This window comes from Papio anubis, chromosome 5 (assembly GCF_008728515.1).
Source record: "Papio anubis isolate 15944 chromosome 5, Panubis1.0, whole genome shotgun sequence".
In the NCBI taxonomy this organism is placed as follows: Eukaryota; Metazoa; Chordata; class Mammalia; order Primates; family Cercopithecidae; genus Papio; species Papio anubis.
In genome coordinates, this window is record NC_044980.1 from 73,636,631 (window position 1) to 73,652,316 (window position 15,686).

The 15,686-nt window shown below is 37.7% G+C and overlaps 1 protein-coding gene across 3 annotated transcripts in view; it reads left to right on the plus strand.

Annotated features, from left to right (window-relative positions):
- Positions 1-15,686, plus strand: part of MSH3 (mutS homolog 3) — a 219,803-nt gene that overhangs the window by 62,950 nt on the left and 141,167 nt on the right. For all 3 annotated transcript variants that reach the window (XR_002522614.2, XM_031666743.1, XM_031666744.1), the window contains exons 9-10: positions 6,542-6,654; positions 9,951-10,065. Coding sequence is in view for 2 of the 3 variants with exons in the window: in XM_031666743.1 (XP_031522603.1) it covers positions 6,542-6,654; positions 9,951-10,065 (228 nt within the window). In the remaining variant the exon portion in view is untranslated. The remainder of the gene's footprint in view (positions 1-6,541; positions 6,655-9,950; positions 10,066-15,686) is intronic.

Genomic DNA, 15,686 nt, shown 5'->3' on the forward strand with positions numbered 1-15,686 from the left:
TAGTAGCTTTTTGGTGTAACAAGATAGTCTAGGCTCATCTTAAACATTTTCAGTCCCAGACCTGGAGTTAGTCATTTCTCCAGTAATCCCTCCCTAGTTTCTTTTAGTAGAAAATTGTATTTCTTTTTCTTTTCTTTCTTTCTTTTTTTTTGAGATGGAATCTTACTCTGTCACCAGGCTGGAGTGCAGTGGCGCCATCTCGGCTCAGTGCAACCTCCGCCTCCCGGGTTCAAGCAATTCTCCTGCCTCAGCTGCCTGAATAGCTGGGACTGCAGGCGCGTGCCACCACACCCAGCTAATTTTTATATTTTTAGTAGAGACGGGGTTTCACCATGTTGGCCAGGAAGGTCTTGATCTCTTGTCCTCGTGATCTGCACGCCTCAGCCTCCCAAAGTGCTGGGATTACAGGCGTGAGCCACCACTTCTGGCCCAAATAGACTTTTGTTTCAGAGATATACCACTGCTCCCAGCCCGGCCAGGAAATGGTATTTCTAAACCACAGCCTGTGCAACTAGGGAGTCTATTTATTGGATAGGTCAGACTATATTAAGAACTCATTAAAAAATACTTCTAGGCTGGGCACGGTGGCTCAAGCCTGTAGTCCCAGCACTTTGGGAGGCCGAGACGGGCGGATCATGAGGTCAAGGATTGAGACCATCCTGGCTAACCCGGTGAAACCCCGTCTCTACTAAAAAACACAAAAAAAAACTAGCCAGGCGAGGTGGTGGGCACCTGTAGTCCCTGCTACTCGGGAGGCTGAGGCAGGAGAATGGCGTAAACCCGGGAGGCGGAGCTTGCAGTGACCTGAGATCCGGCCACTGCACTCCAGCCTGGGCGACAGAGCAAGACTCTGTCTCAAAAAAAAAAAAAAAAAAAATTCCTTCTAATTCAAATTCAGGGCTAAAGAGTTTTTACTTAACTTTTACAGTCTAACATCTATATCTCCTTTTCCCAACCATGTTGAAAAGCCTGGTTCTTATGTAAGTACTCTGATTTTCTCGTTTCAAATATCAGGTATTTAACTTGCTTTATCCCACATTACTGAATCTATATTATTAAAATTATATATTATAAAATGCCGTTCCTTTGGGTCTTCCATTTCTTCCCCATTTATTTCACAGTTGTAATATATCTGCATCGTCAGATCATATAGCCATTAGGTACTATACCGTCTTTCTTATAGCCTCCATTGAGTCTTAGTTCTCTAAGCAAATATGTAGTATATGCTCACCGCCAATTCTTATATCCATGTCTTTCTAGTCATTTTGGGTGTCTGAAGTTTATTCTGTAGCATAGTTGTTCTTACACCTTAGTGTGCATCGGAATTACCTGGCAGGCTTGTTAAAGCACCGAGTACTGGGCCTCACCGGCAGATTGTCTGGCTCAGTACATGTGGGATGGGGCCTGAGAATCTGTGTTTCTAACAAGTCCCCAGGTGGTGGTGATGCTACTGGTCTGGTGACCATACTTTGGTTATAGCCGTCTGTGGCCTTTATACATGGAAGATTGGCTAAGTGTAAAATTCTTTACTTACAGTTTATTTCTTTGAGTATCTTAAATATGTTACTCTATTGTCTGTAGCATAAAACATTGCTGTTAAAGTTTGGCAACTCTGTTTTTCTTTCTTTTATAAACAACTTGTCATTTTGGCTGGAAATAATTTTACTAGATTACTTATTGTGGTGGTCATTATGGGTTGATTTCCCCAGGTACGTGATGTGTTTTTTAAATATATAGTGTCAAGTTATTTTTCTGTTTCTTTGCTTTGCCCTCTTTGGCAAGTTTGTACCTTGGGAGCACTTTTTATAAACGTTTTAGATCTTCTTTGCCAACCTTTTCCATTTGTTACTTTCTTCCAATCTTTTAGATCTTAGATCTCCTTTTTCGTTTCTTTTTGACTTTGAAAAAATTTCCCCCTTTCATTTCCTGCTTCTTATCTTTATTATCTGTAGTATCTATTCAGTTGTGTTCCTTCTAGTCTGTCCTTCATTGTGAGTTTTTCTTTTGTCTGTAATTCCTGAGTTCTGCCCATTCATTTCTGAGTTTTTCTAAGTCCAATTTGTTTTCTTAATAATTTTTTTAACTTGTTAGGGTTTTCATGTTTTATGGAGATGTCTAACATTCTATTGTCTGTAGAGATGTTATTGTGCTTATTCTCTTATTTCTTATCATAACTTTGGACAGGATTTGAGTTTGGTCCTTTTCTATTACTCATTTTTATGCAAATTCATTTTCCCAAACTTTTAGAGGAGGCGTAGGTTCAAAATAGCTTTTCTGACATCATAGTTCTGGTAGTGGTTTTTAACTCAAAGTATTATTTATAAACAATTCATTCATTTTTAAGTGTACAGATTACACAACTGTAGTGTAAGTGGTAGTTTTACACAATTTTGTAACCACTATCACAGTCAAGATGTGGAAGAATACTTTTGCCCTCAAACTTTCTCATGTGCTTTTGCGGTTGGTTCCCTCCCTTCCCTTCACATCTGGCCCTAGGCAATTATTAATTTTCCACCAGTATATTTTACCTTTTACAGAATTTCAAATACAGGATATCTTACAGTATATATTAACATTTTTTTGGCTTGATTTCTTTCACAAAATACGGTATTTTTGAGATTCATTCATTTTGCTGCATACTGTTCAGTATTTGCAAATGTGACAGCTCATTTTCTCCTGGCTCTGTTCTGTAGTACTTTTGTCTTTTTAACAATTACCCTATTATCCCTTTTCTCCTCATTTTAGATTCTGTTCATAGGAGTTTTTCCTCAGTGTAAGATTTGTCCTAAAAAAGTGCTTTGCACCATTGGTTTTGTGAGTTCATAGGGCCTAGAGTTCTCAAGCCCCTTCAGGCCTTACTGTGGACTCCTTGTAGTCACTGTTATCAAATGTACAACCTGCACTCCCAATTTCAGCTCCTCAAAATATCCTACTATACTTTCCAGTGAGTACCTGGTTGCTGTTTTGTGTTGTTCCTGTTTTCCGATTGTTAGAGTTCTGTTGCTTCTGTCTGCTGCTTCTCACATGGTTGCTGATAGCATTTATGTCTTATTGTTCATCCCACCTGCTTGCATTTCAGGGTTCTTAATATCTTGAGATGCAGTCATAATGTAGTACATGTTATCTGTGGGTTTTAGTTTGGTTATTCTTTGTTTTTATGGCAGGATTTAGGGAGACAAAAACTGCTTGAATCTAACAAAAAATTATTTCAGTAAAATATTATATCAAGAAAAATACCAAAAAATTACAAATATGTGTTACATTGATGAAATGATACATTTATTTCTACTTTTCATGATGTTGAGGGAGGGAGTGTTCTGCTTTTGTGATGGGGTATAGCCGTTTGTGTTTATGGATTTTCTGTATCTTTTACATATGTCTACCACATTATTGTCTGTTGTCTTAGATTGTAAACTAAGAAAGAGTGATTGATGCGTGGCATATGCCCATGAGAATTTGTTTAACTGTTTTTGTGAAGTAAAAACAAATATATACACTATAGATTTTCTGTCATAAATCCTTCTTTCTGAATTTTAACCTAGTTGTTAAGCAAAATAGGTAATAAAGTTTCACTATTGTTTATTTATTATAGGGCATTGTAATTGAACTTTTAAATCAACTCATACGATCTCCTTGCTCAGGAAGGAAAATGATAAAAATAGAAAAAAGCTTGCTTTATTTTTGTGCTGGGGATGGTTTCAAATCTTTTTTCGGTTTTCTGTAGAGACCAAGAAAGTGTTCTGCATAGGGAGCCAAAGAAAAAAATATTGAGAAACTTTCTAAATTATCTTAACTCAGTTGTTTATAGTATAGCTTTACAGACAACTTTTTATGTACTTAGATCATTAGATATACCTACATCAATATACATAAGATAAGCTTCCAAAGGAAATACCCTTTGCTTTGGGAATACTCTTTGTAAATACTCTTTCCTATCATCTACTAATTTTCATTGTAGCACCAGTCTTTTATTTGTATAGGTCAGTGGTTCTTTAACTTTAATGTGCAATAGAGTCCCCTGGTGCTGGGCCCCTCCCAACACCTGTTTCTGTTTCAGATAAAGACAAGAGAGAGGTATGTGTACATATCTAAGAGTGAGCACAACCAAAGCTATATAAAACCTTCATGGGGAAAATTACAGAACATTACTGTTGGATATAATAGACATGAATAGAGGAATATACCAGCTTTGATAATGTGATATCTCTAAGACGTTATTTCTCTCTAAATTAATTCATTACATATCAAATCAAAATACCAATAAGGGCTGGGTGCAATGGCTGATGCCCATAATCCCAGCACTTTGGGAGGCCGAGGTGAGCAGACCGCTTGAGTCCAGGAGTTTGACAGCAGCCTGAGCAACATGGCGAAACCCCGTATCTACTAAAAATAGAAAAAAATTAGCTGGGCATGGTAATATATACCTGTAGTCTTAGCTCCTTGGGACTGATGAGGGAGGATTGCTTCACCCTGGGAAGTCGATGATGCTGCAGTAAGTCCTGATCGTACCATTACCACTGCACTCCAGCCTAGGCGACAGAGTGAAACTCTGTCTAAAAATAAATAAATAAAATAAAATAAAATAATCACAGCAAGTTTCTTGTGAAGACAGAAGATAAGTGAACCTAAAATTTACAAAGAAAATCAAAGGTCCAGGAGTAGCCAAGACAATCTTGAAGAGCAAGGTAGGGGCCTTGCCACTTTAGCTATAGATGCCAAGCCCTGGAAATTAAGAGACTGTGGTCCTGATTCAGAGATAGACAAAAAGATCAGTGGAACAGCATGGAGAAGCCAAAGACATATGTAGAAATGCAATATGCAGTGAAAGTAACATTATAAATCAGCAGAGACATATGGATGCTCTCTAATTGCTACTTTGATCATTAGTTACATGGAAAATGTAATTGTATTTATAACTTCACACTATCCACAAAGATAAATTCTGGTTAATAAATTCAGAAAGCAGATCTTAAATTTATTAGAAAATATAATAACAAAATACTTAACTGCGGTTAAAATTTTAAAAGTACATATATCTTCATGTATAAATCTTAGAAATAGTGTAAGATTGAGTCAATTTGTATGGTTAAGATAAAGTACCACTCATACAAAATGAAAAGCATGAAATGATACAGTTTTTTATAAAAAATGAAAACATGGTAATATACATCACATTCAAGATAATGTTTGCATCTTTTCTTTTACTAATTTTTTTAAAAAATTTGAGGCAGAGTTTCACTCTTACCCAGGCTGGAGTGCAGTGGTGTGATCACAGCTCACTGCAGCCTTGACCCCCCAGGCTCAAGTGATCCTCCCATGTCAGCCTTCCAAGTAGCTGGGACTATAGGCATGTGCTACCATGCCTGGCTGATTTTTGTGTTTTTTGTAGAGAGCGCCATGTTGCCCAGGCTGGTCTTAAACTCCTGAGCTCAAGCAGTCCTCTTGCCTTGGCCTCCCAAAGTGCTGGGATTACAGGTGTTGAGCCACTGTGCCTAGCCAGCGTTTCCTTCTGGAAATCGTAGAGGGATGTGATTAGGGAGGGATATGTGCAGGCTACAACTGTAACTAAAGTTTTATATTTTTAAATAAAAATGTTTTAAAGCAACATGTGACGAAACATTAACACCAAATGAATATCAAACAACAAAGAAATAGTTGAAGAAATTGTGGCATCTATATACTATAAAATATTTTTCAGCCATTAAAAAGAAGGAGTTGTAGCTAGGTCATTTTTATAGAGGGACTTTCAAGAATTATTAAGTGAAGAGAACAGGACACAGAAATATGTTTATAAAATCATCTCAGTTTTTTAATATAGTAACATAATATATAATGAGCATATATTAGATATGCTTGTGTATGACCAAAATATGAACATGAAAAAATATGGAGAGATTCATTCTAGGCTGTTAACATGAGAGATAACAGTCATGGGAGTGAGGTGCTAAAGAAAGAAGAGAAGGATGAAGGAGTAGGGAGTCAAGAAAAATAGGAAACGAAAATGCACTAACCCAGCATAATATGATTTTGTTTATGTACTCAGGCAAATTTTTATACATATTTTTAGAAGGACTGTAGAATCACTTTAAAGAGTGAGAGTTAACCTAATTTACTATATTTGACTGGAGACTGTGATAGAAACAGATTTAGCAGAAAGTCCCTCAAAGAAAGAGTTACTCAGTGCCGTATTCTGTGGCTAGAGTATTTAAACAAATAACGTAATCAAATCGAAATGATGCTTTTCAGTTTTTCTCCCTTCATATTTAGTAACATAATGGACCCTAATTTCAATGAGTTTTTCTTTTTAAATAATGATAAAGAACTCACAATGTGCTAGGTGATATAAAATAGCAGTTAATAAAAAGTATTCATTTTAATATTTTATGAAATAGAGCTTTTTGGCAGAGAAACTTTAGCTCTTTCTTTCTCTTTCTTCAACTTGGGAAAGAATAAGGAATAAATATCTTTTTTCCAAGACCTAAATACCAGCATTTCATGATAATAGACAAGTTATCTTTGAAATTTTCCCTTTTTCTTTCAGTGTGCAGGATGACAGAATTCGAGTTGAAAGGATGGATAACATTTATTTTGAATACAGCCACGCTTTCCAGGCAGTTACAGAGTTTTATGCAAAAGACACAGTTGACATCAAAGGTAAATATTTTCCCCGTAGGTCCTGAAGTTGAACAGATTGGAAATTTGGATAAAGGGCATGAGTATGATTCTCAATTTAATGACATCTAGGTTGTTACTATAAATATGTGGGAGAAGAAGATCTCACTGTTGTTGTGCTCATCAGAAACACTATTGCACTGCAGTCCCAGCTACTGGTTAGGCTGAGGCAGGGGAGGATCACCTGAGCCCAGGAGTTTGAGGCTGCAGTGAGCTGTTATCACGCCATTGTAGTCCAGCCTGGAGTGAGACCCTGTCTCCTAAAAACAAAAAGAACCATTGCAGCTTTTTAAAAAATTATGACCAGCTAATAACTTGATGGTTTTGACATATTCATTACAGTAGAAGGAGTTTTGACCATCTTTCCTTTTTGCTTATCTTTAAAGATGGCTCATTAGTATCTTTGTATTTTGTAGACTGTTTGGATGATAAATATTCTGATGAAGACTAGCATTTTGAAATGTTGATTGCCAAAATTAAAACACCAGAATGTTAGTGACAGGGTTGAAATATGTTAGGTAATCATTATTTGTCTAATTCACATGTCCACAGTCAGGCATTAATGCTTACTTTCATTTGTACCTCACATTCCTGCCAGTCCAGCTTATGTTAGGGTCCATTTTGTGGATGGTGAGGTGAATAGACATTTTCCCCCTTGGCATAAACTTGGCTTCACTCTGATCTTCATCAGACCCCATATGGAGGAAATTTATCCCTGTCACATGCTAGAGAGCGTTCGTCATCAGCTCCCGATCACTGCTCCATTTAAACATCAGTATCTGGTTAGCATTTCCTTGCATCTAGGCATCAGTGTCTTGTTAGCATGTCTCTTAATTTCGTGATGCCTTCGTCAAATTGAATCAAGTGTCTGAGCATGTATCCTACTTCTTTTTATTTTTTTCGATAAGGTCTCACTCTGTCACCCTGGCTGGAGTGCAGTGTCGTGATCTCAGCCCACTGCAACCTCTGCCTCCTGGACTCAAGCAATCCTCCCACCTCAGCCTCCCAAGTAGCTGGGACTACAGGCATGCACCACCACACCCAGCTAATTTTTGTATTTTTTTTATAGAGGTGGGGTTTTGTCATGTTCCCTAGGCTGGTCTTGAACTCCTGGGCTCAAGCGATCCTCCCACCTCAGCCTGCCAAAGTTGCTGGGATTACAGGCATGAGCCACAATGCCCAACAAAGTGTACCCCACTTCTAACACCAGTATTCAGTATTACCAGGGGGTCATCTTATGTTCAGCTAAAGACCTGATTAAATCCCAAGACTACGATGACCCATTCGTGGTATCAGATTTACTTAAAAGACATGGGCCAGAAAACACACCTTGCAAGTGGAGCTTGTGTTCCCCTTAGTGGGAGAGTCCTCACAGCAGTCTTTGTGGCAGTGCCCTGGAGAGTAGTATGAAGGAAGGAGACTCACATCGAGTGAGCGTAAGCGCCACCCTGGCTTAGAAGCTCCATGCCCTTGAGGAGACCGTATTTCTTGCTGCAGTCTCTGCAGAAGACATGCCCGGTTGCAAAAGTCAGTGCACTGAGAGAAGGCCAAAGCTCTGAAGTCAGGTATTTATAATTCTTCTCAGTCCAGATATAATGTACTGATATTTGGTCATTTTTACCACAGGCAGTGCTACTTCTAACACATTGATACACCATCTTAATCACATTTTCTGGGGAACAAAGCTAGAAAGTTAAAAGAAAATAAAATTCTCAGTGGAACGGAAAGGTGTTGTTAGCACTTCATTTACACTCTGGTTTTATAAACACCTGTAGTTAAAATTAATAAGATATTTTATATTACTGATTTGTAGAGAACATCTTGTAATATATATATATATTTACTTTTAAAAGTAATTAATGCTTATTGCAAGAAAGTCAAACAACATAGTCGTATATAAAGAAAAAAGTAAAGTGCCTGCCCTCAAACTTGTCCTCTGCCCTTGCCACTTATATGTCGGAGGGATTATCATTAAAATTTGGCATATATCCTTGTGTAAAAATCCACACATCCACACATAAATGTACACACATAGTTCTCTGTATTTGTTTATCATAGCTGGGATTTATTCGTTCAGCTAATTTTTTTGAATGCTTATTTTATATGCGAGGCATTGGGCATACAACAAGGAATAAAACAAACAAAAATTCCTGCTCTTTTGGAGTTTACATTCTAATGGTGAGAGATGGACAATAAAGTAAACTAGTGTGTTAGAAGGTGATATATGCTATGAAAAAAATAAGGCAGGGGAGTGGGTTGAACTTTTAAATAGGATGGTGAAGAAAGGCCTCACTGAGAAACGGCACTTGAACGAAGATTTGAATAGAGACTGAAGGAGTTAAGGGAAAAAGCCACATAGATGTGAAGAAACAGTATTTCAAGCGGAGACAACAGTAAGCACAAAATATCTTAAGGTAGGAGGGTGCTTGGCATGTTTAAGGAATAGCAAGTAGTCTGTGTGCTGGAGCAGAGTAACTGATGGGGAGAACATTAGGAGGTGAGCTCAGAAATAAGAGATGGCAGGCAGATTGTGTAGGGTCACTGTAAGGACTTTGGCTTCTACTCTCAATGAGTTGGGGGATGTTGGAGGACTTTGGGGCAAAATAGTCTAATGATCTGATATACATTTTAAAAAGAATTACTCTGGCTGCTCTGTTAAGAATACCCTGTAGGGTGCAAGGATGAAGCAGTGAGACCAGATGGAAAGCTGTTGCAGTGTTTGTGGTGAGACATGAAAATGATCAGACAACTTTTTTCCCCCACTTAGCAACATATTATAGATGGCCTTCTATATCAGTGCAGATAACTGGAAGTCATTCCATTTAGTTGGTACATAATAACCAGGATTTACCAAGCTTTACTTAAGTACCATGCTGTTAATGTTGATTTAGGTGGCCTCTAGTTTTTTTAATACTCCAAAAGATTTTTCAAGTCACCTTCTTGTACACACATCCTCGACATGCAGTTTGGAGTATTTCTAGGCAAAAGGGATGGACATTTTATGTTTTGAAAAAATATCCTGTTCTCCAAAAAAGGTTCATTCCACCATCAGAAAAATGCCCTTTTTTTCCATGCCCTGGGTATTAGTAATGATTTACATTTTTCCAAAGGTCAATTTTAGGAGATATTGTCTAAATTACTATTTCAATAACCATAAAGTTTTACTTAAAATTTGTGTTTCATAATGGTAATAAGTTAATGATTCTATTTATTACATTTTTGAATTTGATTAATTAAAATTTTTTTTTAATAACAAGTTAATATATTCTGTTTTCTAGGTTCTCAAATTATTTCTGGCATTGTTAACTTAGAGAAGCCTGTGATTTGCTCTTTGGCTGCCATCATAAAATACCTCAAAGAATTCAACTTGGAAAAAATGCTCTCCAAACCTGAGTGAGTGATTCCTCCAAAATTACAAAAAGGGGGAGGCTATATTATGAACATTTCTTAAGTTGAATTTGGTAGTACTATACTTAGAGAAGCTTGCCTGCTATTGGTAGAATACTAGGGTGCAAGGATGAGCTGTTTGGTATTGTTGCTGAAGAATATTAAAAATATATTGATAGAATTCTGGCAAATAAATTGTATTCATGGTAGCTATTTGATATATTATAGTTTTGACTACAAAACTGTGCTTTATACTAACTGGATCCAGAAATAGTATTAAAAAGCATTCATAAAATTTTACCACCTTTCTTATTCTTGGTTTCATTTCTTATTTCATAGACCATAAAGTTAGAGAGAAAAGGGCCAGCTGCTAACACAGCTTTTTACAAGAGTGATTAACTGTGGATTTTGGAAATTTAAAAGCTCACAATTGACATTCTAGGAAAATACTTGCTTAATAACCAGTGGAACAGAAAAAAGTAGTAGGATACTTTGGCTCTGTCAAGAATCACCCTCCATTATATTGATCCGGGATACATCAGCTCTGTCCCATTCTAGAAGGTGGGAGGGGAGATGGGTGCTATCTCAGCAAAATGACAGAATATAAATTAACTAGGAAACAAGGAAGTGGTGCTGGTTCAAGGTTGCTGGAGAGAGTCGAAGAAAGGCAGGTTCCTTGGGGTTCTTTTTGTAATGTCTTTGATGTGTGTTCTCCCGTGTGGTACTAGAACAGAGTATCATTTCTCTGGAAACAATTTTATCCTATTTAAAAGCAATCTAAATGCCCATCAGGGATCTTTGTGCTATATTCATGCAATGTAATGTTATACAGCAGTGAAAATGAATGAACTAGAGCTATTAATATATGACCAATACTTAAATTTCATGAACAGTATATTAAGCCAAAAATAAAGTTGCTGAAGGCCACACAGTACCTACCATTATATGAAGTTAGAAACATGTGAAATCGTACTCTATACTGCTTAAGAATATATATGTACTTAGGGAATAAGTGAAAACATGCAGGGGAGTGACAGAAAATTCAGAAGCAGGGTTTCTTCCAGGAGGAAGAAGGGAAAGGAGTAAAGATTGGGGATGGATGTGGCATAGTGGAGTTCAACTGATGTTTCATTTCTGAACCTGGGTATTGCATTAATCTGGACATTTTTTAGTGTGGCCAAAATGTTTTATTTTAAAACGTGTCAGCCCGGCATTATACCCTCATTGGATTCTACTTTAAGCTCCAAAAATAAACTTATTAAAGAGATCAGTCTATATGGTTGGCTGTGTTGGGGCTTCTTAAAAAAGGGGTGACAAGTTACCTACCAGTTTGACTTGTTAATGATAGGGACCCTGTAAGTGAGGTAGAATTAGTGATAAATAGCTTGCCCATTAAGACTTGTGTTTCTGTTCTATATCACCAAGCAAAGAAGTATTAATGTTGGAGTAAGGAAACTAGCTTAAAAATCAGGCCCTGGTGTGTTCAGAAGCAAATGAATTTGGACCTGGAAAGATGTGTCCTCCCTATATATATATATATATATATATTTTTTTTTTTTTTTTCTTTTTCTTTAGATGGAGTCTAGCTCTCTTGCCCAGGCTGGAGTATAGTGGTGCGATCTCAGCACACTGCAGCCTCCACCTCCTGGGTTCAAGCAATTCTCCTGCCTCTGTCCCCCGAGTAGCTGGGATTACAGGTGCATGCCACCACGCCCAGCTAATTTTTTGTATTTTTAGTAGAGACAGGTTTGGCCAGGCTGTTCTTGAACTCCTGGCCTCAAGTGATCCGCCTGCCTTGGCCTCCCAAAGTGCTGGGATTATAGGCATGAGCCTCTGCGTCCGGCCTGTCTTCCTCATATTTAATTCAAAGTAAGAATAATACCAAACAATAAAACAAGATGTCTATATATACTGAAATTAAAATAGCATCTTTTCAAATTACCTGAAGGTTAACCTCTTGATAAATTGAAAGAAGCTGAACTTTTTGCCTCTTATAATTGATGGTGGAGGATGGTCAGGAAACTGGCTCTACTAGTGACTTAGTGTATGATATAATGTACCTGTTGGGTACTTCCATGGAGCCAAAGCCAAAAGACATAAAGTGCTCCCCTTTGAATATATTCCCAGCATCCAGCATAAGCCTGGCACCTAGTAGGCTTTTATTATATATTATTATTATTATTATTATATAGTATTAATACAGGATTAATGAAAGAAGGAAGGAATTCTTTGTTCTGTGAGGGTGTATTTCACTGGAAATTGCCAAAAGGTCATTGGAAACCAAGATTAATTAATGAAGATGGTGATCAAACTGGTACTCTAGTTTTGCTTAAAAACGAAATGTTGTGTTTATGAGTGGCATGTAATTTGACTCTGAAGATCATTCTAAAAGAGTAATTCTATAGTTCTTATATTTTGCAAAAATAATGTTGCTGCCTTTTTTTTTTTTTTTTTTGAGACAGAGTCTCGCTCTGTTGCCCAGGCTGGAGTGCAGTGGCATGATCTTGGCTCATTGCAACCTCCGCCTCCCGGGTTCAAGTGATTCTTCTGCCTCAGCCTCCCAAGTAGCTGGGACTACAGGCACGCACCACCACGCCTGGCTAATTTTTATATTTTTAGTAGAGACGGGGTTTCACCATATTGGCCAGGCTGGTCTCGAACTTCTGACCTTGTGATCCACCCCCCCCCCCCCCGCCCCCTGGCCTCCCAAAGTGCTGGGACTACAGGCGTGAGTCACCGCACCCGGCTGCTTCTTAAGGTGATTACTTTGGAAAAATGAATTTTCTCCTTGTAGATGAAAAATTCAGTTGCATTACTTTATAAACATACCTTATGCTGCTGAAGTTTTGGACTTTTATTTCAAAAGCTGTGTTATCAAGGGGAAAATAAAGTTCACTTGAATTGACTTGTTTAGCAAATTCTTTCACAAACATTGCTGCATGTTTCATTAAAATCGTGATACGTATTTATTTAAAGGCCCTTGTGCCATTACAGTAGAATTTTAGGTAGTTTGAGAAAATATGCCATTTCAGGAATTGTTCTTAAGGATGATTTAAGTAAAGTTATGTTAAGGCAGACTTGAGGTTCTAAAGTTATTTTGAGAGTTTAAGTTTGTTTCAAAGAAAAATAGTGTAACAAAATAGGCCGGGCGCAGTGGCTCAAGCCTGTAATCCCAGCACTTTGGGAGGCCGAGACGGGTGGATCACGAGGTCAGGAGATCGAGACCATCCTGGCTAACACGGTGAAACCCCGTCTCTACTAAAAACACACACAAAAAAACTAGCCGGGCGAGGTGGTGGGTGCCTGTAGTCCCAGCTACTCGGGAGGTTGAGGCAGGAGAATGGCGTAAACCCGGGAGGCGGAGCTTGCAGTAAGCTGAGATCCGGCCACTGCACCCTAGCCTGGGCGACAGAGCGAGACTCCATCTCAAAAACAAACAAACAAACAAACAAACAAACAAAATAAATAGAATGTGAGGGTGTTAGATATTTATTATGACAGAATTAACCTGATGCCTAAATTTATGAAATTCAAAGGAATCAACTTTTTGTTGTTAGAAGTGAGTGCTTTTGTCATTTTGAATAGTTTTTATTTGGAGTGGTCACAACTTCAAAAAGATATTGGAAATTTCAGGAAAGAGTGAGAAAATCCACCCAAGATAAACTGTAAAACCTTTTTTTTAAAGAAAACTTCTTATGATAACAGAATGATAACATGTGGTGATTACCTTTACTTACTAGTGAAAGAAATGGCTTAATATATAAGCTGCTCTAATGACATCTAATGGCTAGCAGCCAGGGATGCTGCTAAACATCCTAAAATGCACAGGATATCCCTACGGAACACATTATTTGGCCCCAAATTTCAACACTCCAAAACCAAACAAGTATATTACAAGAAAACGAACCACAGACCTGTGTCTTTTCATTATAGACATAAAAATCCTCAGTGAAATGTAAGTACATGGAATCAGAAATATATAACAAATGATTATACATCATGACTATTGGATTCATTTCAGGCATATAGGTTTGGTTTAAAAATCTGGAAACCAATTAATCTAATCTCGCTTATCAAAAACTACATGATAGTCCCAATAGACAGGAAAAGCTCTTTGTAAGATTCAACACCCCTTCATAATAAAAACGCTGAAAAAATTACGACTAACGTGGAACTTTCTTGACCTGACAATGGACATTTAAGAAAACCTCACAGACATTAAACTTATCTGTTGTTAAGATACAGGATTCCGGCCGGGCGCGATGGCTCACGCCTGTAATCCCAGCACTTTGGGAGGCCAAGACAGGCGGATCACGAGGTCCGGAGATTGAGACCATCCTGGCTAACATGTGAAACCCTGTCTCTACTAAAAATACATAAAAATTAGCTGGGCGTGGTTGTGGGCACCTGTAGTCCCAGCTACTAGGGAGACTGAGGCGGGAGAATAGCATGAACCCAGGAGGCGGAGCTTGCAGTGAGCTGAGATCACGCCACTGCACTCCAGCCTGGGCGACAGAGCGAGACTCCATCTCAAAAAAAAAAAAAAAAAAAGATGCAGTAATCCTCAGATCACTCTCTAAGTTCAATGCAATTTTTGTATCAAATCCTAGCTGGCTTTCTTGGAGAAATTGACAGGCTGATCCTAAAATTCATAGGATTCATATCTCTGTTTCAAAACTTGCTACAAAGTGAGTAATCAAGACAGTGTGGAGGATGGGGTTAAAAGAAAAGACAGTGTGGAATTGGCATAAGCACAGACATATGATCAATGTGATAGAATTGAGAGTCTAGAAATAAACTTATGGACATTTGATTACTGACAATTCAGTGGAGAAAGAATAGATTTTTTTCAAACAAATGGTGCCAAGCTAGCTGTCTGTGCAAGAGAATGAAGATGGAGCCTTACTTCCTGTCATATTTGAGTTTGGAAGATAACTCAAAATGGACCAAAGACCTGTTATGAGTTAAAACTGTTACACTCTTTGAAGAAAACATAAGTCTAAATCTTTGTAACCTTGAATGAGGCAAGAATTTCTTAAGTATGACATCAAAAGCACAAGTGAGAAGAGCAAAAATAGATACGTTGAACTGTGTCAAAATAAAAACTTTTATTCTTCAAAGAACACCATCAAGAAAGTGAAAAGACAACCCATTGAATAGAAGAATTTTTGCAAATCATATATCCAGTAAGGGACTTGTATCTAGAAAATATATATATATATAAAAGTCAGTGGTAAAAAGATAACTCAGAAAATGGACAAATGATCCATATAGGTTTTTCTCCAAAGAATATATGCCAACAACCAAGAAGCACATGAAAAGATGCTCAACATCATTAAGCATCAGGTAAATTCACATCAATGCCATTGTTAGATACCACTTTATACCCACTAGGATGGCTATAACTATGAAAAAAAAAAAAAGGTATTGTCTGGGATGCAGACAAGTTAGAATCCTTGTACATTGCTAGTGGGACTGTAAAATGGTACAGCCATTTTGGAAAACAGTCTGGTAGTACCTCATGACATTTACTATGTGATCTAGCAATTCCACTAGATGTTACTTAAGACAATGAAAATATGATGTCCACATAAAAAGTTACACAAATGTTCATAAGAGCATTAGTC